This window comes from Panulirus ornatus, chromosome 24 (genome assembly GCF_036320965.1).
Source record: "Panulirus ornatus isolate Po-2019 chromosome 24, ASM3632096v1, whole genome shotgun sequence".
In the NCBI taxonomy this organism is placed as follows: domain Eukaryota; kingdom Metazoa; phylum Arthropoda; class Malacostraca; order Decapoda; family Palinuridae; genus Panulirus; species Panulirus ornatus.
Window position 1 is genome coordinate 9,729,850 of NC_092247.1, and position 27,010 is coordinate 9,756,859.

General features: G+C 44.8%; 1 protein-coding gene across 19 annotated transcripts in view; it reads left to right on the forward strand.

The window, feature by feature from the left end:
• Positions 1 to 26,723, forward strand: part of hth (Meis homeobox homothorax) — a 576,382-nt gene extending 549,659 nt beyond the window's left edge. For 14 of the 19 annotated variants that reach the window (XM_071677162.1, XM_071677168.1, XM_071677160.1 and 11 more), the window contains 3 exons: positions 9,369 to 9,436; positions 23,207 to 23,384; positions 23,577 to 26,723. In XM_071677162.1, the coding sequence (XP_071533263.1) occupies positions 9,369 to 9,436; positions 23,207 to 23,379 (241 nt within the window). In that variant the 3' untranslated portion in view covers positions 23,380 to 23,384; positions 23,577 to 26,723. Of the gene's footprint in view, positions 1 to 9,368; positions 9,437 to 10,100; positions 10,160 to 23,206; positions 23,385 to 23,576 lie in introns of all 19 variants that reach the window. The other 5 variants (XM_071677164.1, XM_071677177.1, XM_071677180.1 and 2 more) reach the window with 3 other exon arrangements.
• Positions 26,724 to 27,010: the final 287 nt, after the last annotated feature.

Here is a 27,010-nt window from a genome sequence, read left to right on the forward strand (position 1 = left end):
CAAAAGGCACATGAAGGCGTGTAATTACCGCTGGCCAGATTTCCAAGATTTATCTGTGAGGAACAATAGCGGTAGCGCGTCCGAACGGCTCGGCGACGCCTGAGGGCCAAGCCAAGACCCTAGCCACGCATGCGGACGTAGACACTAAACACTGGAACATTTATAACTCTTCAGCGTTTTGACAGCGCCTTACATAAAATGTCTAAGTTATTTATTCTTTCCCTGCATGGTTGAGCACAATCCCTGTGTTTACGTTCTGAATTAATATCTGGAGGTCGCTTATCACCATAACCTCCCGGTAAAACATGCGAAAACCGGGTGACATTTGAGCAGGTCTTCCCATACCACTACTAGAGAGAGAGAGAGAGAGAGAGAGAGAGAGAGAGAGAGATTCATACCAAGGAGAACCCACGACGAGAGTTTTTGCCATTAGGTTGTACTAATGCATAGTCGCACCGTAGGAATTTCTTTCAGGGTTAAGAATAACCAACTTCATAAGTTACGTGCTTAGAGAGAGAGAGAGAGAGAGAGAGAGAGAGAGAGAGAGAGAACTTTAGCAGCGAGACATTTCTCTGTCTCTAGCTAGCCCCAACCAACCAACTGTCCCTCTCTATCTCCCCAGCATCAGGTTCCAGGGAGATACGAGAGCGCACGGTACAGACAGACAGATTGTGATGCATGGAGATGTGTGCTGTCGGGTAACACATTATTCACTAGACGTGTAAGTTGGTGAAGTAATTCTGACACAGTGTACTTGATGCTGTCTGTCGTGGAATGAGAATATATTTACCCACGTTAGATATTCAATGCACTAAAATAAGAGTATACATGATGTAATGAGTCACGATACAATGGACAATGATAGAAGAAAACGAATAAGAAATATCTATACTTATCTCTTTCGGAAATAGATATCTAATGTAGCAAGTCTAAACAAAACAGATATTTGATATATTAAGACTCAACAAGGGGGAAAAAGGTGCTGTTGATAATTACATATGTTGTTAGGGAAAGGTAAAAAAAAAAGGAACACTCATGTTTACAATGAAGAAATGTGGTGGCAGCCTTACACGAATACAATTGTAACTCGTGATGTGGTGAATGTTATGCCCATTTGCGGCACATCTTCCCCCCCAGTCTTCCCTCATCAAGCCAACGCCCCATATGACACTTCACACCCCACATTTACACATGAAAGACAGCTGTTCAGGCGGTGTCGAGTTCTGGCAGCACGTGTGTGTGTTACCCCTTTTATCTGTGACAAAAAACGGTTATGAAAGAAAATGGGATTTGTGCTGCGGAAGAATGTCAATAAAAGCAAGGAGTAACGTGTTGTATAGCGCCACCACCGGACACGGTCAACACGATTACCGATAAAACTTTTTAAAGGACGGCTTGTGAGAGCATGTTGTCAGCCTGACCCTGCTACCGTACCATTAATATCTATATATATATATATATATATATATATATATATATATATATATATATATATATATAATGTTATAGTCTAGTGAAAGAGCCTATAGAAAGGGTTTAGAAAAAAAATGAAACATGATTAGGAGGAGGTAATGAAAGCATAGCAACGCAATATAAAAAACGCAACGAAAAAAAAGAGAAAGAGGGGGAGCGACTACCTCTTATGAAATGCCATGTGTCTCCAGAAATAAGCTTCCCATATATAGATAAGCTTACTCCGTGCTCCAGGCATTTCCTCGATGTATATATGATATATAAAATATTTAATATCTGTAAAACAAATTCCCTGGCCATTACTAATCGCGTCCCCAGAGGTAGACGGGACAGTAATGAGCTGGATTGTAACCTCATACCACCCACCGCCTGAGGCCGACGCGCACGCTGAATAAAAGGCTCCGTTTTCTCTATGGCGAAAAGAAGAAAAAGAAATTGTAACACAATATCAACTTTATCAACGTTTCGCCCTCGATAATTGATGTCAGATAAGAAAGGAAAAAAATGTATCAGAAAGAAGATCCTTCCCAGCGGCCATATGAGAGTCGTTCTCATACGTCTTGACGGTTTCAAAATTGTGGTAAATGTATTTTGGAAGGTAAGGTGGAGAGAACGGGAGTGTTGAAGAAAACCACGACTGAGGCAGCGTTCGGTAGAAGACCATTTATTGAGAAATGTGTCTATTATTCACCGGTGACCTTCTGATATGGAGATTTTTATGAGAATTTTATTTCTTTACTTGTAAAATGAAGAGATAAATAAATGTGGTAGAATTTGCATGGTTGACGGCGGTGGCCGGTTGGGCACACAAATAACAGGAGAGGACCATGTGCAGGCCCAGAGTGGTAGTAAAGCCCCCTCGTGAGAGCAATTACCAGCGAAGCAGTAGCAGAAGAGTGAAGGCAGTAGGAGCAGCAGGAGAGAGAGAGCAGTCGGCGTAGACTTGGGCCAATTTACTGGTGGCGCTCGGCTGCGGCGGCCACATACATCACCCAGCTTATCATGGGTGCCAGCTACCTCCTCATCCCCACCAACTCATGTCCTCTCTCTCTCTCTCTCTCTCTCTCTCTCTCTCTCTCTCTCTCTCTCTCTCTCTCTCTTCTTTATCCCTCTTTTTCTTCCACTTCCCCATGAAATAATTTCGGAAACATCATTTTTTTCCCGAAGATAAATCCCCCCCCCCGTTCCTCGTGCATTTTGTATGTAGCAATGTTTTTCAACGTTGTACCGCGTGATAATACACCCTGACCCTCTGTCTCCATAGTTAGGACAAGATGTAGATGACGACGATCCGTCTGTCTCAACACTATACTGTCGACTGCCGAAGTGTTCATCCACTGCAATTCTTTTATGATACATATACAAGTTATGACATCATGCGGGTTGATTGCTGTCTTAAGGATTGTGAATCTTAGTAACCGTCACCAAATTGCAGAAAAAGAGGATATGGAGCGAGAAACTCAAACATATTTTCTCGACGTGTCATGGCTTCCCTTTATCCTCATCCCCGCCGAGGCTGAGGATCTTATAGACTTGGGTTACATCAAGTCTGTGGAGTTGCGCTGCCATCTTTCATGTAGGTGACCCGCGGCTGGTTTATGTTGACACCTACCAGGTGGGCCTGGCTCCCTCCTACCTGCGGTGGGAATAGCACTATGGACATGTTCTCAGCTTCATAATGAATTCCAGGGCTTATATGTTACGAAGAATTATTCAAGAATATTTTTGATGGAAACTAATGTGGAAATATTGAATATTTAGAGAATCCCATTTCTCCTCAGATATTCGATATAATGTGTACTACTGTTGTGTCACCAGTTGGTCTTGCGACAAAACGACGGTACGACGCTTTGGGCACATCTTTAGTTATGTTTAGGATGCGGAGTCTTCAGTGGAACAGTAAACCTCAGTAGACGATATATATATATATATATATATAATGTATTTTTTTTTCATACTATTCGCCATTTCCCGCATTAGCGAGGTAACATGAAGAACAGAGGACTGAGCCTTTCAGAGAATATCCTCACTTGGCCCCCTCCTCTGTTCCTCTTTTGGAAAATTAAAAAAAAAAAACGAGAGGGGAGGATTTCCAGCCTCCCGCTCCCTCCCCTTTTAGTCGCCTTCTACGACACGCAGGGAATACTTGGGAAGTATTCTTTCTCCGCTATTCCCAGGGATATATATATATATATATATATATATATATATATATATATATATATATATATATATATATATATATATATATATCCTGCTGCCAAGAGGAACCTGGCAGAGGGAGAACCTGACAGTCGTGCAAGAGAAGGCCAAGTGGGAAGTAAACGTACGGCCGGCGCTGGGTGGCGGCGGCTGAGGTGAAGGAAGAAGTATATTCCCCGCGCGGTAATATTTCAGCTGAGGACTAATAAAGGAATCAATGTGCAGCGAGCGGAGGTAATAACAGTTTATCCGGGGCCTATCGTGGCCCCAGCCCCCACGCCCCCTGGATCACCCACACCCACCCAGCATCCAAATTGCCGTTACGGTCCTACCGCCCCAAGATCCTCTCTCCCCACCTTGCCACCCCAAGGTGCTTTGCCTCCCAGCTTGCTGTCCCAGGACCCTTTGCTTCCCACCCGGATGTTCCAGGATCCTGCGCTTCTCAAGTTGCTGTCATATGATCTTATACCACCTACCTGCACTGCTCTCCTAGGATCGAGTGCCATCTTACTTTTCTATCCCAAGTCCTTGAGCCTTTCTGCTGCTCTTACCCATTCACTAGATGGCACGTGCCTCATACCACGCAGCCCTAGATCCTTCCCTTCTCAGAACGTCGCTATAGGACGACACGTCGCCCCTCATCTCAAGATCCTCTATGTCTCTGCCACCCCAAGACCTCCTCCTTCCAACGTTGCCTTTTCAGAATCCTCAACCTCCTACCATGCTGCTTAAGACACTCAATCGCCTTCTTGCTACTCCAAAGCCTTGCTCACAAATATTTGAACCTTTAGTGCCTGTACTTACCGTTCTCTCGACTTGTCGCCTCGAAACCTTCCTTCCAGAGCGCTGATGATGTTGTAGGAGCTCTGCAAAAGAAACCAAAGTATTACTAGAGCAAATACTGTATCAGATGATAGTAAAAGATTTCGTGCAGTTATGTTGTAAAGCAGAGGTGGTAACTGATACAACAGGCTGGAATATAGAGTTTAATCCAAGAAACTGTTGTGTCAGTTACGCTGCTCCATCATATGTCTATATATATATATATATATATATATATATATATATATATATATATATATATATATATATATATATATATATGCTGCACTGCACGCGGGAGAAAAGAATGGTGGGCTTTTTGAGAGAGAGAAGATCATCGACAACACTTCTATTTTCCGTCCAGTAACGATGATTCACCGGCGTCCAGGGTGATCATTTTTTTGCGATAAATCAGACGGCAACGGGCAAGTGAACGCAGGCTGAATACACACACACACACACACACACACACACACACACGGGGGAGCTGGTGGAGACACACCCCTACATAAGGCCCTTCTAATCATGGTAATCACAGTCGGATAAGGAAGCTTGGGGGGCCAGCCAGGCGGGTCGGAACGCACCCTCTGTTAGCTGACCAGGGAAACACTGTCCCATCACGTTACCTCGCCCAGGCCACCTGAGCCGCGCCCAACGTCGCTACAGCATCCAGCTTTACTTCCTCCTCGGTTGTTTTCCCGTGTTAATGACATTCTCCCAGGTGACCAGGGCTCCAATGCTTTTTTTACGGTCCTGACCCTCGAGAAACAAGGCTATATTTTGTTTACCGTGTGTGTGTGTGTGTGTGTGTAGTTTACAATATGACTTTAGCTGGAGGGATTGCAGTACCATAATGCTGCATTATTATGTAATGTCAAAATGAAAAATAGACATCTACACCATCTTGCGTCGGCACCTTACTGGGGTAGCACTCTGTCATACTTTGAGTCTTTAACTGTTTAATATCCTATACAGTATGATCTAAAACTCCGAGGAGCGCCCATACCATCCTCCATTCCCCATTTCACTTACAACTCGCCTATGGACAGTGTTTTGTCGATCTTTTTTATATGGACAAGTAGGATGGAGTCGCCAAGTGTGTCGATCAGTCAGTAGGTTAGGATGTTTATGGGAGCACAGGTGGAGGAAATGGGATCCGGAGGGGACGAGTGTTACAGAGGGGCGAGCCTTCCTCTACACCCGCTCCAGGAACATGAAGGTTCCACGTTTTGTTCCTCATTTGGTGGATTATGTACTTTCTCCTAGTTTGCTCTCCAGTTTATCCTCATGATTTTTGCCTTTCGTTCTCCTCATTCTGGACCTCGTATCCTCCAATTTCCTTGTTGGTTCACCACCACCAGGTCCTATTTTTCAGTGTGATTTCTTCTCTTGCGACCCCTCACACTAGAATGGTTCCCTTTTTAGATTAAACTGTGTCGCCGTTCACAGCTGGGTACTGTTCCCCAGCTTCGTCTTTTCCCGCATCTGTGTTCTCTCCACCCATATCCTCTCCACTTGTGTCCTTTCCTTTGTTTGCGTCTTCTATTTCAGCGTTTCCCTTCATTTTTATGGCACTCTTTCATCTCCGACGTTTTCTTTCATCTGCGTTCTCTCTTTTATCAATTTCTTTCAGTTATGTCCCCTCCATGGTCTGTTTCTTCTCATCCTTATCTTCATCCGCGGTCTCTCCCTTTTTATATTTCCTTTCATCCATACCCTTTCCTTCATCATCGTCTCTTCTTCCTCAAGTGTTCTCTCCTCCAACCCTGTCCTATCCTTCCTCAGTGTCCGCTCCTCTAGTCATGTCCTCTCCCCATCCTTGCATGTCCTGACCCTCACCCGTGAGTTCACTTTCATCAACGTCCCATCCTCCTCATTGCCTTCGGTCAGCATCTTTATCCCTGATCTCTAGATCCTCCTCCTGCCTCCCTCACTCTCTGCCGTCCTCTTCCCTTGTACCTGCTTCCTTGTCTCCATCTCATCTTAACCAAATTCTTTTCCATCTCGGTCACCCCACTTACTCGTCTACTTCTCTCCTTCCCTACCTTTCCTCTCTGCCTCTTTCCGAAAGTTATTCATCCCTGTTTTCCCTTATTCTTGTCCCCCTCCCCTTCTTCCTCTATTTATCTTTCTTCTCTTTCCCCTTCTTCCTCGTCTCTTGCTCCCCCTCTCCCCAAGTTGTTAGCCGCGGCCGAGATTTTCTTCTCTCTAGGGGCCCCCCGATGTCGATAATTCCAGTCATTCCCAGATGGAACACACTGATTCCTGGGAACACTCGTCGTCGCCCTCGTCAACCTCGCCCAATTCCTGATTCCAGACTCCCTTCGAGATGGAATGGGGTGATTTGTGCCACCGAAGTCAAGGGTCAGCAAGAATATTTGTAACTTTTTCATTGTTACGGCTATTGATGTATGCCTCAGAGGAATTATTTGTTTGATAACATACTCTTTGTCCACCATGGCAGCAGGATGATAATTTGAATTTCTTAGTTTATCAAGCTTGAAGGAGAGACTTAGATATCTATAAAGATATGGAAGGTTTAAAGGATGAGTATATGGGTGTAATATATCTATTTGTTTCTGTGGAGTAGCTCAGAGTGAAGGGTCTTGGTAACGCAAGGAGGAGGCGAGACAACGCGATGATAGCAAGTCTGAATTGGTTGGCTTTGGGACTCCTGCGTTTCCGATATCCTTGGATTTATTCCCTCCTTATTCTAGGATTTAGGAATCCGTGTGAGGCATTCGAAAGAACAGAAAATAGAGGATCAATACGTAAATATTCCGGTTGGGAATATATGAATGTATAGCGTTACGTTCTTGATTTATAAAAGGGTAAGAATGATCATGTCGGTTTTACTGATATTTTATCCTGCCCAGCAACGTTCAACTCTCGGTTCTCCCTCGTTTTTTGCCCGTGTCTCCTGCTCCTGTGTCCAAGAAACTTTTCGTCTGAAGTCTTTGCCCGAGATAAATTTGCTTCTCTTTGTTCTGTCCAACAAACTTGCTCCTTTTACCATGCATTGCCAGCCTAAACCGCCTCCTACATCTCCCTTCTCTTGCTAACCACCACCAACCACCACCACCACTACTACTACTACCCCCCCATGTCCACCTCCCCCAACCACACCCTGTGAACCCTGCTTCCCTCCCTTCCTGCACCTCCAGTACGGATCTCAACTGAAGTGGAAAATTAAGTCCAAGGCGGCGTGCGTGTGTTTACGGACAGTTGGAGGATCTTGGCGGCTGAGACCCGTCCAGAGTCCCGCCTCTGGAACCTGGAAGCCGACTGGATCTCGATCGTGTGCGATGGAACGGCAAATGTCGCCTCCCCGAGTGTGTCTATGGGAAGATTAAGTTTGGAGATGGTGTGGCTTTGATTTTGTTCTAGAGAAGACGCTGGTCATTAACTCAGACGTTTGGTAGCGTTCGTCTGTATGGCGCTGGGTTTCTCCAAGTGGCCTGCTTGAGAGAGAAACTTCGAATTCTAAAATATGGATAAAAACATCTTGATCGGAACGTATGTTGAAAAAATATCGACCATTTACTAGCCAAAGTCGGAGAGGGGGACGACGTTTCATCCTCTTACTCCACTGTGCAGTTGTAGAAAACTTGTACCGAACAGAAATAAACCAAAGTCACCTGAAAATCGTGGCTCTGGGGAGGTCAAGTACCGCGGGTCTTGTGTCTCTGGTGGTCCGGAAAATGAGAGTCCAGGGCCGTGGAAGTGATGCGCGAAGCCGCTACCAGCCCCGCCCGGAGGGAACCGCCGGAACTCTCCCGCGAGACTACTAACTCGGACTCATCTCGGGTTTCGGGACTGTTTATTAGCGTTAATTTCCCTCGATGGCAGTAGGTGACAGTCCTAGAAACTGTAGGACTATATGTATAAGAGGGTGAATCCAGGATTTTCTTAGGTGTAAGGCTGAATTTGGCTCAGAAACGACCATAGAGCAGAAGCCTTGCTTGAGTCACTGTCACACTTTTGTGATCAGTTGTTAACGATTTTCCGAGCCTTATCTTGGCACGGGCTCTCGTCTCAAGACGGTCCCATCTCCCCTTTTCCCCCTTTCTTGTCGTGTACGTAACTTGTAACACCGTTCTACAATGCAGGCGCCACAAGTGTTCCATGGGTGACCCTACAAGCATGTTAAGTGATGGAAGGATTGGACAAGTCCCCTGATCACTAACCTCTATGCTAATGACCTGTGGCTCTTTCAATTTCATTATGTATGTCTGTTGTTCTAGTAATCATATTTCATTATTTATTCTAGGTACCGAGAAGACGGAGTTGCCTGGGATTATACTGTTTTGCAAATGATTTATTTTATATAAATTCTGTATTTGAGTAAAGTCAGTTAAATGTAAAACAAAAGTAGATCTTACGAGTACTATACCTAAATTATAAGATTTCCAGTAGGTATGATAGCAAGTAACTGAAATTATAGTAATCGTTTTGATGATCACGTTATTAGTAATGTATTTAGATTAATACTGATGACAGTGGTGGTGATGAGGGACTGTTGTATATGTTCCAATACTGTTCACAGATCATGTCGCCAAGACATAGTGCTCACAGGTCATGTTGATAGGAATGATATTACTCACAAACCATACTGCTAGGACTTAACATGTTTGTGTCCTCAGATTATAATGCTAGGATTTATATGCTCTTAGATCATGTTGCTATTGCTCATACAACTCACAGATCATGTTGCTAGGACATGCGCTACTCACAGATCCAAGAACTCTTGGTGCTCGTTGCACCAAACGACTTCTTAGGAGAGCAGAAGACACCACACCAATCGCAGCGGGAGGAGCTGTAGTGCTATTGCCCAAATGTTAGCATTAAGTTTTATCATGATTACTCCACAGGTTTATCAATGCCCGCCGGCGGATAGTTCAGCCCCTCATAGATCAATCGAACCGTGCGGGCGCCAGTGGTAAGTCGTTCCGTAACACTGCTCACGCCCACCTACGCTCACAGACTTGCACACCCACAAGGAGGAGGAGGCGTCATCTTTCAGAATCGCCAGTCTGTACTGCCTCTGTGTTTCTGCCATCCTCCGTGGAGTATCGAGTGCTGAGGGCGTAGGTAGCACACACCAATTCACACGTCTACACGCCCACACTCCTACCCACGCATTACGCCCATATTCACCCACGCGTGCACTGTTTCCCCTTTGCTTCACGCTTGCCTCACCTGCCCGGCCACAGACCTTATGTCCGGGGTGCTGGAGGCCCTCACGGGTCAGCCAGGGGTCACTGGAGGCCATGGGATCGCCTCTGCTTGCTGGGCCTTGACTGTCTGTCTTTAAGTCACTCTGCAATGTTGCAAATACCTGTAAAACAGGCGTGAGAGACACCCATGACCTGGCCATGTCTCCTGCTGCCTCTGTTCCTTCCATCCATTACTGCATGGCCCCCAGATTCTCCCCATGGCTTCTTTAAGACCTCTAGCCCTCTATGGCCCCCAGCGGGTGTCCTGCGGGGTCTGAGCCCGCTCCCCCCACCATCTCCCCCCACTCTGGGGTCGCGGCGAGGCGTGGTGTTGGTGCCGCACTGCTTCACGTCCTAACCCTCTTTTCTTTCTCTCTCCTCCCCAAGGTTCATCAATGCGCGACGTCGTATAGTGCAGCCTATGATTGATCAAAGTAACCGTGCTGGTAAGTCAGTCAGTCAAATAGAGAGTCAGTCATTGCAAATGATCTGTCAGTCAGGCAACAAGCAGCTGAATAGTGGAGGAGACAACAAAGTCTTACCCTTAACTATGATGGCTTGACCTGGTCAGTGATCAATGTAGTGTGTATTATCTGGATACACCTTCTCTGGCTTGGGCGAGAGAGCAGTGCTGGGGGTTTGTCAGCGTACCAACGCTGCCCAGCGAGTGTGGTGGATCTACCAGGCTCTGCTCTCCGCACTCATAAGCACGACTGGATGGTAGATCTATTTATAGCGGGAGTTTGGAAGTACAGTAGATTTTCTGACTGCAGTAGAAGACTTCTAAAGAGACGTATTGTTGTGATTGGTAGATAACGACTTGCTACAGTTATTATTAACATACAAAAATGTACGTAGTTGAAGATATCAAGTAGAGTGAGTGGTAGATGAAGGGAAGGAGTCTGGTGTATCACCAGCATCCACCAGGAGGCTCGACGACGTAGGTACTGCAGGGATGATTTGCATTAGGATCCAATACTTTTTCCCCTGATCATACTGTCAACTTTGCAGCACTGACCCTGTACTAACTGCTTGGCCCACTGCATGTCTGCATGACTCCTAACTAATCTAATATTTTCATGAAAAGCTTCAAGAAAATGATGTTCCATTGAAATTGTCGACTGTATTTCTGAGGGTAACTTCTGTATCTTTAAGATAACTAACAATAAAAGAAAGAAAAATCACCCATGACCGTGCAGCGGCATTATAGATATAGCCATTTGTATGAGATGATGTGTACAGATAAACTTCGTGGTCTTAAACAAAGGTAAACATTCGTTGTTATTTGAATCACAAATATGTTCCATTAACAAAATTCTATTACCCAAAAATGTATACAACAGCAAACGCGGGAATGAGATGAGAAATTTATGAATAAACTCCTCGTGAACTTAAGAAACAACACCGGCGGAAGAAATGAAGCAGTTCGTGTAGTAAGGGAATAATAAATGGGTGTGTGAGGGGGGCCCGGAACCCTCTCTACTCCTCCTTCCCTCTCTCGCTGACTTTTCATTCAGCAGCTCTGCCGCACATCAAATTAAAAGCGTTCCCTAAAGTTTTCCATTTAGGCGGCTGATGAAAAATTCACGGTTGCCTACTTTCCATAAATGTTTTTCCATTTCCCCCCTCATTAACATGTTGCGAGCTTGTTTAAAACTTTACTTCCAGCCTCGGCTCCATTGGCCGCTGCCCGACTCCGGGAATCTCTGTATACTTTAACGCGCCTTAATCTCGTTCTTTTGACGTTTGCTGCTGTTTCTTCGACTGGATATGACAGCCTAATGGATTAGCGATAGGTGTCGTTGGCTGTAATAGTCTCTGAGGGACATGTTGTGGTGGACAACACGAGTTTGAGAGCGGGAGAAGTCGATTAGCGTAGTGAGGGTGGAACTCACGGCCCTCATAGAAAATGGGCGTTAAAGTCGGTAGCGGATTTGCAACTCTATGTTTTCTCAGATTACAATTGAAGGAAATGGGAACTTTTCAAGGATTATTCTTTGCCATTAAATGCATGACTTCGCGTGGGATAAGGAAGCCTGTCGGTGAAGGGGAGGATGAAGGGAGAGGGGATGGATATGGGAGGGAAAAGGGAGTCTGGTGAAAGAAAGAAAAAAATTATATCCACGAGTTTACTAGATATAGGAAATTGAAACGGATGGCAAGAATGACAGATGTTGCTATCAAACGCTTCTATGGTAGCGACGATGAAGGAAAGCCTACACGAATGGCGAGCTGATATCCTGTCATCCTCCGAATTTAGTGTCGAACAAAGATAGCACGCCATGAACATAGAAGGTGGGGCCCGGAGGGTGACGAACGCCCCATGACCATAAGAGTGAGAATCTCATTAAGAGGATGCAGGATAGCCGACCTTGTTCACATACGCCGCTTCGCACCCAAGGCTGTTTTGAATCCTTCCAATTAATTCTGGGGCCCGGGAGCTTTTGATACGCCAGGAAAGAACTAAGATCATTTACAGCGGCAAGAGTGTGCAGCCTTTATTTCCTCACAGCACAAAAGTCTCCCACAGAGGAAGTAAAAGAAGTGAGGAATGGGCGACATTCTTGCGGCTTCCCTGTGTAGCACAGCGACCGTGGCGCCATTTTGGAGTTGTTGCAGAGCTAGCGGGGTCCTACCCAGTCGCAGCCACGCCTCAGTCTGCGTGATCCTCTGTTGGAGGAGTCACCGTGGCCTTGCTGTGCGGGACGCCTCAAAAGTCTGGACTCACAGCAGAATCCACTATCTACCTTTACTTTATGAAGCGCTCGCATTGCGTGTCATCAACTCTCATGTTCACATGACTAAAGTCAGGACGACTCATGGGGTAGGTGTATGAAAGTTCATGTCGTTCAATTTGAGTATTTGTTGACGTAAACGTAGATAGTGAATTCAGAGTATAAGTCCTGATCTTTTACTATGCCCTGTGTGTTTAGATATTTCCAAAGTCCTACTCCAAGCTTTAATATTACCTAGAAAATATTGAAAATTTTGGTACCTCAGTGTGCCTCGGACTTGTAAATCACAAAGTAGGAGTTAACGCTCCCAAAGATCATAGGACTGAGGGATTCAAGTCCTTACTATTTACTCGTGTGAGAGTTTTCTGGAGTTAAGGCCTGACGGGTCGTGAGTGGTGGAAGACGTCTCCCTCGTGTCTCATTCCACAACCACCAGACCACCACACTCAGCCCTCTCCCTTCACATTAAGTCAGACCGTTCCCTTCACCATATTCTGCCCCCTCCTTTCACCACTATCTGTCTCTTCCCCGCCATAGTTTTCCCTCTTCTTTCCATCAGGACTCAAGTCTTCCTATCACCACAATTTGTCCACTCCCTCCACTGGAGATTACGTCCATCTTCCAACATAAGTCTTCCTCTTTCTTGCACATTGTCTCTGCCTCGGTCCGCTACTCTCTCCACTATAGAGTATTTCATCCTTTCCCAGTGTGTTCAACAATCTTTCCCCTCCTGCAGTCAGTCTGCCTCCTGCTACCAAAGTCTATTTCGTTCCTCCGCCTTTGTCTGTCTCCTTCCGTAACTAGAGCCTTCCTTCTTTCACCTTATTCTGCACCTCCTACCAATCTAATGTACCTCCCTCCTTCACAACAGAACGACACGCCCCCCTAACTTGCACCATAGCCTTCCCCTCTCCTTCCACCACAGTGTCCCCCCCCCCTTTTTTTTTTTATCCCCAAATATGTCTTTCAACCACAGTCCAACTCTCCCATCATCATGGTTTACCTCTTTTCCTCCACCACAACTTTACTCTCAGTCCACTTTACTCATCCCTCCCCCCTCCCCACCTCCACCCTTCACCACAATCGTCTATCTCTCCAGCAGTGTCTACACTCTCCCTCAGCCCTTATCTGCCTCATTCCCTCCGCCACACTCTAAGCCAACCCTCCCACCAGAGGTTAACCTTCCCTACACAGCAACAAACCTCCTCCACTGCAATATGTTTCCTTTATCCGCTGTAGTCTGACAGTCCCTCCACCACAGGCTACACCCTCCCTCCACAAAAATCTGTCCCTTTCTTCATTACAGTCTGACTCATCCCCTCACCGTAGCTTTCCCTCCCTCTACACCGCCTGACCCTCCATTCACCATAGTCTATTTCCTCTCTCCATTACAATTTGCTCTGTCTCTCTCTACCTTGGTCTGCTCCCTATTTACATCAGTCTACTCCCCACTCCCCATCCAGCGTAGTCTGTAGCTCTTTGAGACAGCCTAACTCCCCCTCCACCATCCTACTCCACAATCTGCCCCTTCCTCCACCGTACTCCGCTCCTGTACTTCTCTACATGTTGCTCCTGTTTTCCACCATAGCTTTCCTTCCTCCCATCAATATTTTGCCTCCTCCTATCCTCAGTTACCCCTGCTATACCCTACCCCGACTCCTCCTGCCATGATTGGCTACCCCTCCCTTCACCCTTGTGTATTCCTTCCTCCACCACAGACTTCTGTACCTTTGTCTATGTCTTGTTTCTTCCTTGACTATGGTTTACCTGATCCTTCCAATACAAGCACGTTTCATTCGTCAGTATTTACACCTCTTCTCAACTTGAGTCTTTCTTCTCCTTCCACTGTATGGTATTCCTTCCATCCTCAGGTACCATAGTTTACCTGTTTACCACAGTTTGCTTCTTTTCTTCATCTTGTCTTGGATCTCTTATAATAATGTAACTGCACCCCCTACCTGTCTCTCTCTCTCTTTCCAATAACTAGGCTACCCCCCCTCTTTTACAAATCGTCCTTCACCAAAATCTTCGTCCATCTTGAACCCTTTTATACTCTGTCCCTCGAGCACACCCTTCCCTCTGTCTCAGCACCTTCCTCCACCACAATAACTTTCTTAACACAGTTTCTTCTCCAGTAGCATCTTCAACAGCACATACCCCCTGTACCACGATCCCCGTGTGGGTCCATCCCCACATTCCTATCCCCCATACTCTTGCATTGCTGTCTTCACCACCATAACTCCTCCACCAAAACCATTTTACAATATTTCCTCCTCCACCATAGTCCCCTCTACCACAGCCTCTCCACCCTAGCCCCTTCCACCGTCCTTTAACATGGGCGGGGACACAAAGGGGGCGATTACAACTCCACGCTCCACTGATGGTCTGGCCACCAGGAATAAATAATCGTGTGGGGGGGGGGGGGGGACGCAGGGGGCGACTCTGAACAAGATGTAAATGTGGGATCTGATTGTCCACCCATCTCCTGCTCTCCAGGCCACTGGGGGTTCTTGTCCAGAAACCTCAGATTTCTTTCTCAAAGTGACGAAAGGAGCAGCAGCAGCAGTAACTGTACAAAGTGTTGTCATCGATAATCTTAATGAACTGCATGAAGCACATTTTTGATTTTGAAATACAATACTTTTAAGATGACAAATTATAGTTTTTTTTCGGAAAACAAATGAATAAACATGCTTCTTTTATTCTATATATATATTTTCCTTTCCCGCTGCCGGTACCACCCAAAGAGAAAATAAAAATCTAAGGGAAGTGAGGGAAGATGATGATGGGACATCCATTACGTGCGGGCCAAAGACAGGACCATTTAGTCCACAAAAGTCATCCCATCAAGGTTTGATTGTTGACCAGGAGGAGCGTGCACAGCCGTCTGCCCGGCCCAGCAGCGGGCCTGCCTAATGAAACTGTGATGTCTGCCGTTGAAAGTGATATTGCGGCCCATTTCCCATGTGTCATTATTATACCCAAAAGTATTGATAAATGGCCCCCTAGATGGTTTGCTGGTGGGAGTTGCTAAATACCACCAGAGTAACTGAATTTGTCCATCTCTCTGCCATTCATTTTTTTCTTATAAATCGTCCCACTTGAGCAGTGTCTGTCAACGCGTTCCTACAGGCGTCCACTATAAATGTGTTGTGTTTATCTGGCCTGCTTTAAGTCAGCTTGTGAAGAGAAATATTCCCCAATGAATGAGTTGTGGTGGATAACAGGCAACCCTGGCAAGAGACCATCATGTAGATAAGTATTAGTGATAGAGGAAGCGGCCGGGAGGAAATGTGGACGCCAGGACCCCAAGGTCTGGCCTAGCTAGGGAGAGAAGGGAGATGTCTAGCTCTGTGGGCGCAAGGAGGGGAGGATGTTGAGTTAGCAGAGTGGAGAGATGCTGGGAATGCCTAGGTTCAAAGGTACACTGTCTAGCTAAGGATGGTATAATGGTAGAGGAATGTCTGACGAAGAGAGAGGATGTAGGATATGTCTGACCAGATGAGTGTAAGGGAAGCGGGATTTTTGGCTAGGAGGTTGTGGGGGCTGGTGGTATCTTGTTAAGAGAGTTCAAGGAAATTGATTTTGCCAGGGTAGAGGACATGTGGCTTGGAGGATGTATGGGGCGGAGAATATCTGGCCTGGTGGATGAAAGAATGATTGCAGGGGACAGGGATATGTCTGGCTAGGAAGGTGAAGGAACGGAATATTCCCGAGTGGGAGTCAAGAGGGGCAGGAAATGGCTAGTTGGGAGGATGTATGTGAAAAGATGATGTCTAGATAGTATGATTTCGTGGCGAAGGATGTGTGGCTAGGACGATTTTAGGGGGCGTGGATATCTGGCTAGAATTTCTGAGGGCTGTAGATGTTTGGCTAAACGAAGTTGTACTGGAGAGTTCTTAACTAGGACGGGATCAGGGCGAGGCATGTTAAGCAGAAATAGTGTCGAGGATAGAGGAAGGTTGATTAAGGTGAAGTTGGAGGATGTATTTCTAGTTAAACCAGTAATGGAGTGAAGCAAGTTTGGGGAAAAAAAAAAAAAGTAAGTAGGGCATGAGGATACGAGAATGTCTGGCCATCAGTGTGTAAGGAGGTGGTGTACGAGTGGCTTGGATGAGGTAATTAGGCGAGGTATACCTATCAGGGAATTGAGGATGTCTGGCTAGGTTAGGGACAGGGGTTGTATGACTTAAAGGGTGTAGGGAGTTTGGGGTTGTCAAGCTATGAGGGAGCACGTTACATGGTGTGTAGCTAGATTAGGAGTGCTTAGGAAGTCGAGGAATGTCCAACTAGAAGATGGTGAGAATGTCTGGTTATATGGGTATAGGAAGACGAGACATGTATGGTTATAAGGATACAGGAAGATAGCTGGCGAAGTTATAGGGGGACGCGATAGGGAGGTTATACAGTGGAAAGTGCATGATCATAAGAGTGAAGAGAGAGAAGGGAGATGATGTCTGGCAAGGAGGAAGAAGGGAGAGGATGTCTGGCAAGTAGGAAGAAGGGAGAGGATGTCTGGCAAGTAGGAAGAAGGGAGAGGATGTCTGGTTAACGAGGACGCAGGGTGAGGGGGGAATATTTGGCCAGGAGGGCGCGGGGATGTTATGCGACCTCTGGTAAGGAAGTTAGCAGGAGAAAACGCAATATCTTAACAAGGAGAAGGGGGAATAGGGGTCTTTTTAGCCACTATGGACGTTTTGCTAAACTCTGATCAAGTTGCGAGAGAGATTTTTGCATAAATCTGATAATGGGATACCACTTTAAAAAGAAATGAAATATTTTCTCAAATGTCACTTACGAGCGGGTTTTGCTAGCCTGGACGATACTATACTTCCTAAGGCTCCCTGTTGTCCCAAGCGGCTAGATCACTCGATGTCTGTCCTCGTCCAGCCAGCGACATTACAAGGACGACCAATGGACCATTTAATGGGACATGTTACTTCAAATTACGAAGAAAAAGATACAGGATGAAAAGTTAGGTATTAGCTTGAAAATATAACAGAGGAGAAAGGGTAGGGCAGTAGCTATGTGTTCTGAGCCCAGAGGAAGGAGGAGAGAGAGACGATAATACAAAGGACTGCAACTGTCAGGAGGAAGTAGCCAAAATGATAATAGAAACGGATCCAGCAGGAAGACTGAGGAAAGATAATAGCCAGGAGTATTTGCCAGTCGGAAGAGGGAAAGCAATATGAGAATTAAGACGACTGTTGCAAGCAAATTGAGGGAAGCAAGATGATAGTTAGAAAAGTTGTGACCGTTAGTGAACGGCAGCCAGCAGAAAGGTAGCAAGCCAAGTTGATGGGGAAACTGTTGCCACAGTGAAAAATGAAAGAAAAGGAGACTGCAGCCAACATGGGGCAATGCTGTAGTAATAAATGAAAGAACCCAGCGGAGGAGAGAGGCCAAAATGATCGGTAGACTGCAGCTAGCAAGAAAGAGAGCCATACCTAATGTAGGAAAATAACACTCAACACGGGGGAGGAGGTCAGAAGTTAGGAGGACTACAGTCAGCACAGGATGGAGACCACAATAGCTGGAGGAGTGTAGTCAGAGAGAGAGAGAGAGAGAGAAAGAGAGAGAGAGAGAGAGAGAGAGAGAGGTGAAAATAGTGCATAGGAAAGACTGCAGCCACTAAAGAGAGGGAAGAGGGAGGGGGTTCATAATGTTAAACTGGCAGACCATAGCCAGCTGGAGGAGACAGGAAAGGTGATAGAAGCTGTTGCTAGCAGAGGAGGGAGGGCAAGATAAGAGCCTGGGTGACTTTATCCTGCAAGGGGAGGAAGGTAAGATAAGAGTTAAGAAGACTGTGGTTAAAAGAGGGAGGAAGTTTAAGGCAAGATGGGAGTAGACTGTGGTCAACAGATGAAGGAAGATAAGGGTTAGGAAAACTGAAGCCAAGAGGAGGAGGAAAGTAATATAGAACGGGGGAACTGTACCCAGTAGAGAGAAGCGGGACTGTAACCTGCAGGGGGAGGAGATGAAAGCTGCCTGTAGTCAACAGATGGAAAGGTGCGAGTCGAGGTCTTCTAACCAGCAGAGAGAAAGGAATTAGGTGAGGAGGATTGCTCAATGATAATTAGGGAGATTTTATCCACGAGGATGAGCAAGCCAAGCTGATTAATAGGGCCACTTTAGCCAGTTAGCTAAGCCAGGGAGGCTTGTATCCGGCAGGGTTAGTACGGCAGGATGATAGGAGGGCTGTAGCTACTAGGTAAGTTGTGCAGGTTAATGTAACATGTGGTATGGACCGAGTGATAGATTCACAGCAGACGAGAGTAACCAATAAAGGTACCGAAACCAAGATTGTGATTATGGGGACTTGTGGTAACTAGGATGAAGAATGGTAGGAGTGTGGCCAGTGGTATTAGTGGATAACAGTTACAAGTACTATAACTAGATAGGATGATATATCAAGACACACACGCTAAACAACTGTTAAAAGATACAAAGTTAGGCGGATTGATTTTTACTAAAGCAAAAAAAATTATGTTCCTTGTGACTAGGGACTAATTCTAACAACCGAGGGAGTGAGATTATTCTTCGTGTCGTCTGGTAGTTTGATAGGAGGATTCATGTGGCAAGAATATATATAGATGGTTACGTGACGTCCTCAGGCAAAGAAAGAAAAGCTAGCTCAGCATCTTAGTGCTCGAAAAGGTAAGCTATTGTCGTTCGCATTGACGACCAGATTTGCAGCCAGCGGACGGATCCAAAACAAGCTTATATTTACAGTTTTTGTTTTTTACTCGTGTACGAGAGAGGAGTTACGTCCAGTGGCCGGTAAACAGTGTCATTAATTATAGAAGTGCAGAGCTGCCTGTGGGCTGTTGACTACGGCGCAGGGCCCCTGGGTGACGGATGGCAGACGGTGGTGCGAGTCACCACCACAGGACCGTCACACACACACTCACGGATGATGTTACTCTGGTCATGCTGTTCTAATGACAACTCTCACACACACTTCCGCATCTTCCTCATGTATTTCCCTCTCCTCTTCCTCCTCCTCCTACCTTCATCGCATCTGTTGCGTCCATGGTTTAAGTCTTTCCTCAACTTTTGTTCCCCCATCTTTCGCTCCCAACGTTACCTCTCTTCTCCTCTGTCTTCCCCCTACCGTCCACCCCACTTTTCACCCACTCTCCTTTTTTTTTGTATCTTTATTGCATCTTACTTCTTGACTTATCTCGCTTATCCCGCTTCCCCTTCTTTGATCCCTCACCCCACGTCGTATTCTTAGTATTCTTTCCATTGTATCTACCTCCCTTCCCTCACCCATCGCTTCGCTTCACTCACATTCCTTAACCCTCCCTCTTCCCTTGATTCACACTTCTGCCTTCCTCTTCTCCTCTCTCATCTAATTTTTTCTTTTGTTTTTTCTTCTTCACCCTCTCTCCCTTCTACTCCATTCTTCATCTTCATCACTATTTTCTCCCTTCCCCTACTACTGTTTTCTCTCCCTTTGATTTACTGTTCTTTTCCCCTTTCTTTCACTCCCTTTTTTTCTTTGCCTTATTTCACTTTCCCTTCATTGGGTGTGTCCATTTCCTCCAATTCCTCGTCTCACTCCAGCTACTACCTGTCTTTCCTATCGTCGTCGTTGGTCCTGCCCCTGTTCTCATACGAGAGCATTTCTGCCAGCGACTGGCTAGGTTGCCTCCGCACTGAGCAGCCACACCACTGCTCACTCCCGCTCTCAAGGTTCCCTGGCCTCAGCCCACGACAACAAGTTCTTACAGCAAGCGTTTACACATTCTCCCAGTTGTGATGTCGCGCGCCTTCAGTGCCCAGAACTGGCAGTTGGAGAGACAGGAGTAAAGGGCGTCGTTTCGTGTGACGCTATGCTACAGTAACGAAGATCATACACGAAAGGTTATACCAAGAAATGGTAGAATATAGAAATACATGGATCGGGGGAGACATCGCGGATTCTGATAAGCATTGGAGGAATTTTTTTTGTGTTAGCTTTTCAGCTGCAGAATTTTATGAAAGTATGGGCACGTAGACCCGCCTGACTGATGAAGATGGTCTACCATCACCATCTTAATAGACTTCGAGTAAATGTGGATCGAAAAACAGATGAGGAACTTGTGTGTGCCGTTAACAAGAACAAAAAGTTCACGAAAGAATTTAAGAGAATACCGTTTTTTTTAATGTTACATTTATGATGTTTAGAAGTGCTTTAGGGTATCAAGATTAAACTTTGCAAGGTTGGTTAATGGCGATAAATCTCTTGATAAGAAACGTTCATATATAAAAAAGTAAAGAAAAGTTCAGATTTCCCCATGGCAAATTTTTAGTAACAAAAGGAAAATATGCTGTAGGCGTACCAGTAGACATATGGATTGGGCTGGGATTTGTATTCGTAAAAAGAAAAAAAACGGAGAACAACGTATAGTAACTACATCTCTCCTAGACTTACAGTTTCATGTAATTTTCACTCTTGTAATAAGAAATCCATTGAAAGAAAGACTCCATTATCTTTTTCTTTACTTTAAATTTCAGAATGATTCTGGTGGTTTTCCCTCCAAAACAGAATGTCACACAACTGACTTGCATACTATATGTTCTTTCGTCGCATTAATCGTATTCATTAAGAATGTTTAACCTTCAAATTCTATTAGAAAACTGAAGACATTTATCATCAAGAGTATCTTCTGCCTTCCCTAAGAATTTCTGATAACGTGAGAACAGACGAAGGACAAGTGTTTTGATGAACAACTACAAACAATACTTTACTATGACTGGTTAGACCTTATTGGAAACTCCAGCTGGGGAAACAGTTAAAAAGGAACTGCATGGATATATATATATATATATATATATATATATATATATATATATATATATATATATATATATATATATAAACTATGCTTATAACATTATATAGTGAAAGCTTGTATTTTCTCCGATAGACTGTAGTAAACTTAGACATATATGGACACTAGTAGACATTACTATTGAACTCGGAACATCACGAACCAGCAAAGTGCGAATGACTAGCATGTGAGCTTATACTTAAATGCCCTATGATCATTAGGGCATGATTAGTCCCCTATCTATCTGTAGACCTCTAAGGCGACCATCTTCAACTTTTTTTTTCGACTAAGATTTGTGCTAACCCATACGATCACTTCAGCCTTGCAAAACAACTTAGACATTGGCAGCCTAACCTGTTGGAACGCTTGAGACCAAATCTGCAACAGGTAGCTATAAAACCTCTTGGCTATTGTACTGTAGTGCACCTCTCAGTTGATGATTAACACCAGCAATCACCAGTTCACTGTTGCCTACACAGCACTTTGGTGTGTGCTCGGCGTGAGCGTCTGTTCTGTAGATTGTAGTGTTCTAGCATGGTGTCAGGGATTAGGAATTATATCATATGATTTTATTTACTTGCTGACTTTTCATTGGCTGTAGAACAGCAAAATTAAAGAGTTAATTTGCTGTGAATAGAATGAGTTTAATGTTCAGGATGTATTATGTAGATTTGATTTAGCAAGCGACTCGACTTTATATCTTGTTAAGAGTTAAATCTCTTATTGCTTCACAGTTTCATCATCTGTTCCATATTTTTCTGTTATTCTCTCGTCTACGGTTTCCTTTATTTAGTCTAGGTACCAAATAAATTCTGATTTGTCTGGAATTAGATCTTTATTGAAATCTTCACATTTGTTCAGCATTATCTTAGTTCCCTCCCACCCACCCTCCAACACCCTTTCCTCTCCTCGTAGTTACTCTGTCTCCCCCTCCCTTCTGTCCCCACAAAGCTTCTCGGGTTCTCGCCTCCAGCAGTAGCCGGAGGGGGAGATCCTCATCAGCTGATTGAGAAATCCTCTTAGGCCTGTGGGAAGGATAGGCCTACTTTAGTGCATTTTGACAACCCATGACGGATTGCTGGGCAGCCATGGAGAAAGGAGAGGCCAGACATACGAAAGTGCACGTATTTTATGTCTTTTAATCTTCCTCTGTTATTTTTTCTGTGTGCTGTATGGTTATCCTCTTTGGTTAACAATAGTTCAATCTGTCCTTCCTAGAAATCTTCAGAGAGATTTAGGTTTTCCCGGTTCAGCATTCACTACCTGTATGCCATCCTAATGTCGACCCTCCCCGGCCACCATGATCTGGGGAAGGTCAAGACAAAAGGGATATTGTTAGTGGGGGACGATATGGCGGCTACTCTGCCACCGTGCCACACATCCACGGAACCATTATCACTAAAACAAAGACAGGGACGGTCCCCTTTGTCGGTGCCTTGCCCACGGCGTCTCTTCTTCATCTCCCTAAAATTGTCTGTGAATGAAAAGTCAGCAGGGGTAGGATAGCCTTTATTTTCATCTTCCTGCTACCACTGCAACGACAACAATGAGTACCCCTTCCTTCCTTCCATGATTTTCTCGTTGTTTCCTGCTCTTCCTGTGTTTCCCAATAGGTTGATATCTAATGTATCATTTGTTGTAGAAAGGATTTTACTCATTGTGCTTTATAGCCGTAAGCATTAGATATTCCCGATAGGCCAAAAATCTTCTTTATGCAACTTGAAGTATCTTTTTGTAAATCCAAGTAATTAGATCTTTTCCACTTTACAATGTAGTTAGAAATATTTAGGTTTTGTAAATGGCATTTTTGAAGTAAGCATTTTGGTATCAAGTTGGCATCAGTTTATCACTATGAACTAGTGCGTAGTTTCCTCTCTCAGGCAGACTAGTAGGTAGTGACTAACGGCGGTTCACGAGGTAATGAATATGTTGGCCACAGTGCCGCACTTTCCAGGTCCCGCGGGCGCGTACTCTCCTGACGCGGCGTCTATGGGCTACATGATGGACGGGCAGCAGCACATGTTCCGCTCCGACCCCTACACCGACCACGCCGCGGCCGCAGCCTACTACGGCCATCCGGCCGCCGCATACAACTACCCGCACCATCTATAGGTTCGGTGAGTCACGAACCACCACTCCTACCGGGTTATCTGCTTTCTTGATGATGATAAAGCGAATGAAATATAAAGTTTTAACATTCTTTCCCAAGTATCAAGAAGGTTAGGACAGAGTCTTCACGTTGTATATGAGGAGCGTCTTTACCATCTCATGTGCCGTACTGTACTAACGTCCTTACTGTTTCGTTGCAGAGTGTAGCAGCGTAAGTAGGCGTGAACGTGGTGGTCCCTGATGCCCTGAGCCGCGTGAAGCCCCCGTGTTGAGTGTCCGGAGGTGTATAGCAATGTGGCGGCCGCCGGCCACAGAGAGAGGACTGTGTCGAAAACGCCGGCGGCGGCCGTAGCTAGCGCTCCGCGTGTACCGTGTGGCGGCGGTGTCAGGGGAAATGTGTACATAATAAATCTTGGTGTCTCGTGCGTAAGTTTGTGAGGACGGCCAGGGATGAGGACGGTGGCGCGGGCTGGGCTGGGCGCAGGAGCGCAGCAGGGCAGGGTAGGGCATGACACCCTCCTCCCCCCCGCCGCTGTGCGTGTTGTCTCTCATCATCATGACCTCCTCCTCCTCCTCAACAACAACAACTACAACAACAACAACAACAACACCAGCAGCCAGTGCGTCAAGTCGTGCACCCTGCAGACGCCAGAAGCTGCAGGCCGCAGCAGCAGCAACAACAACAACAGCAACAACCCTTTGATGACGTCATACGGATCACAGCAGCTGGAGCAGCACCTCCATGACGTCACTAATCCACACCAGCGTCAGAGGCAGCATCGGCAAACAGCAGCGGCAGCATTGGCGTCATTGTTGACGCTGCTGCTGCACCATCAAGCAGGACGAGGTCCTCGCCCTAGTTACCCTCGTAAGTGCCGTGTAGCATAATACGCCTCGGAGACCAATAACTTCAAAGTGATATATATAATTATACTGCACAAGATTTCCGTTTCATGACAAATTTGTACAAAATCTATTAGAAAAGAAAGTGACGAGTACATATATGCAGTGGTGACCAATGAGAACTCTCCGAGATCTACAAAACCGGTAATAACTACAATAATTCTTTTACTCCTAACCCAACACCCACACCGCCGCGATGCGCCACTGTTCGGGTCAGACAGATGACCTAAGATGACCTAGTTCTCCTCTGTGACCCCCCAAACTCAGGAAAAGTGTGATGGCAAGGTGACCCTGGTATGGTGGTAATTTAGCCTACCCCAGTGTAAATGTTCACCACACACACACACACACACACACACACACACACACACAAACACACACTTCCTTCCCTACATCTAACCCCAGTTTACAGACTTATATAGTATTCCTTCTTGTGATACCGAAGGCCAACCCACCTTTCGCCCGTCAAACCCCACAGTTCAACACATCCCCTCCCAAACCCTCAATGTATCCTGAATTACCATCTCGTGGATCATCAATTACCTCACTTCAGACTAGCATACAGCCTGATCTCCGACAGCCTGACCTCTGTAACACGTCCCCAACCCTCAGCAGAACCTTCAACTTGCCCCCAGTTCATCGGAACCCCAACTCTCCTTCAGCAAGCAGACCTTCGCACTCTGATATTGCAGAAAGTCTCCGAGAGTTAAACCCAAGCGGCTGTATACGACTGTGAAATCTGTATACGATTGGAGTTTTCATCTAGTGTATCGTACGTTAATTTTGGTGGTTTTACATGACTTTTTGAAGTGACTTTCTGCAATAGCTTGTGGATTAAGAATGCCTAAAAAAAATACCTCGATTTTAAAAAAAGCTTCAATTTCTAATGTTTGCGACTGATATCATTCTATGGTATGATGGTAAATATGTGGTCAGAGAAAAGGAAACTTAGACTATGGAGATAATCCCAATAAATGTAATATAAATGCTTTAGTGGTGAGAGTTCCCCCCCTCACATGCTGACGAAGAGACCGGCACATAGACGGTAGACAGTGGTACCAGCTTTGACATGGCAGTGTATACTACTAGCACTTGGTAACGAAGCCTTTGTCGCACTTGGCAACAGCGGCTGGTACACAAACATTTGTGTCTTGAGGGGACTCGTTACTACTTCTACTTAACTTTGTATAATAGGTAACATTTAAATAAAGAATAAATCAAGCAAGAAGTTAATAAAATAACCAAACACACTTTTCACACATGCAGCAATATTGATCTTATTTCTGTGATGTTCTGTGTTACTGCTGCCCGATGCCCATGTACGGCATCAGGAGTCAGTCGTGACTGGGAGTTTGTGGACGATTTACCGCTGTTTACACACTGGTAAACATTGTAAACAAACAGTTTCATGCGCTCACTTCCGGCGATGTTGATAATTGAGTACTGCTTTGTAATTGTTCCTTTTTGATATTATTATTATTATTATTATTGTCATTATTTTTATCATTTGTGACCTCTTATGTAGTAAAAGATTTTCCAGATAGGAGCTGTGTGTGTATGCAATGTGCACCTCTGTAAAAGAACACTGTTACAAAAGTTTGTAAATTTTGTATGTCAAAAATATCAAAAACACAAAATTTTGCAACACAAGGTTTTGAAATGTATACATTCCCTCGTAACTCATTTTGATTAGATTTTGACATTGATGAATAAAATGTTGGAAAATTTATGTAAAAATGTTCAAAAATATGGGTCAATATATGATAAGAGTTACGTAATTTATGTATTGGTAGAGATAACAATGATTACAGCAATCCAATCAACCAGCATTTCACAGGTATTTGGCACAAGTGCACACTCAGTGATTTTGAATTTTCATTAATTTTTACCAAATCACTTGTCACTTCTATTTTCATTTTTATTATGTTTTATTAATTTAATCTGCTCATTCTACGAATCCTGAAGAATTATAAAAAGCAACTGAAATAGTTTCTCTTATTACTGTGCTCTTGTGTTGCCACATTGTAATATTATAAAGCTGTTTTTGGCGTCAGTGGACCCCGTATGGTTAGGTAACTGTGTAGTAGTAAAAATCTATCCGATTTCTGAGCTGCTTTCCCTTGTTTTTTGTACATAATGAACGTTCCCTCTGGCAGTGACTCGGCCACTCCTCTTCCCGTGACTGCAGTGTAGAGTGATATTTCTACAGTGGTTGTATATTTGTATCCTAAATTCATCAACTTCTCACGAAGAAAACATTGTTACAACAAAGTTCAAATTGTCTGCAATTCTGTAAAATACATTTTTTAGCTATTATATAATAGAACCATAAGAATTTAGTTGATCCGTTATCGAAATTCTTCTTTCCAGTCTGCATTCAATGAGAGCATTAAATGCTGGGTATTGTGTATATGATTTTTCCAAAATAAACGTGTTTTAAACTACGGTGTTGCTCACTGTCCTAAGTTTATTTTAGGTTTATGTTCTTGCTCACTGTTGTTACCTTATTTTAGTGTTATGGTCATGTACACTGCTGTAACCTTATTTCAGGTTTATGACGGAGTGAATCGAGAAACTTTACAGTAACCATCTCAAACATCGGTTGCCCGAATCAACACGTACGAAAGAATAAATCCAGATATAAGAGTGAGTGGAAACTTGCGTCGTGATTTATATATTTTCACGAAAAAAAGTATTTTAGTCTCATAGACAGCACCACCATGTTGTTAGG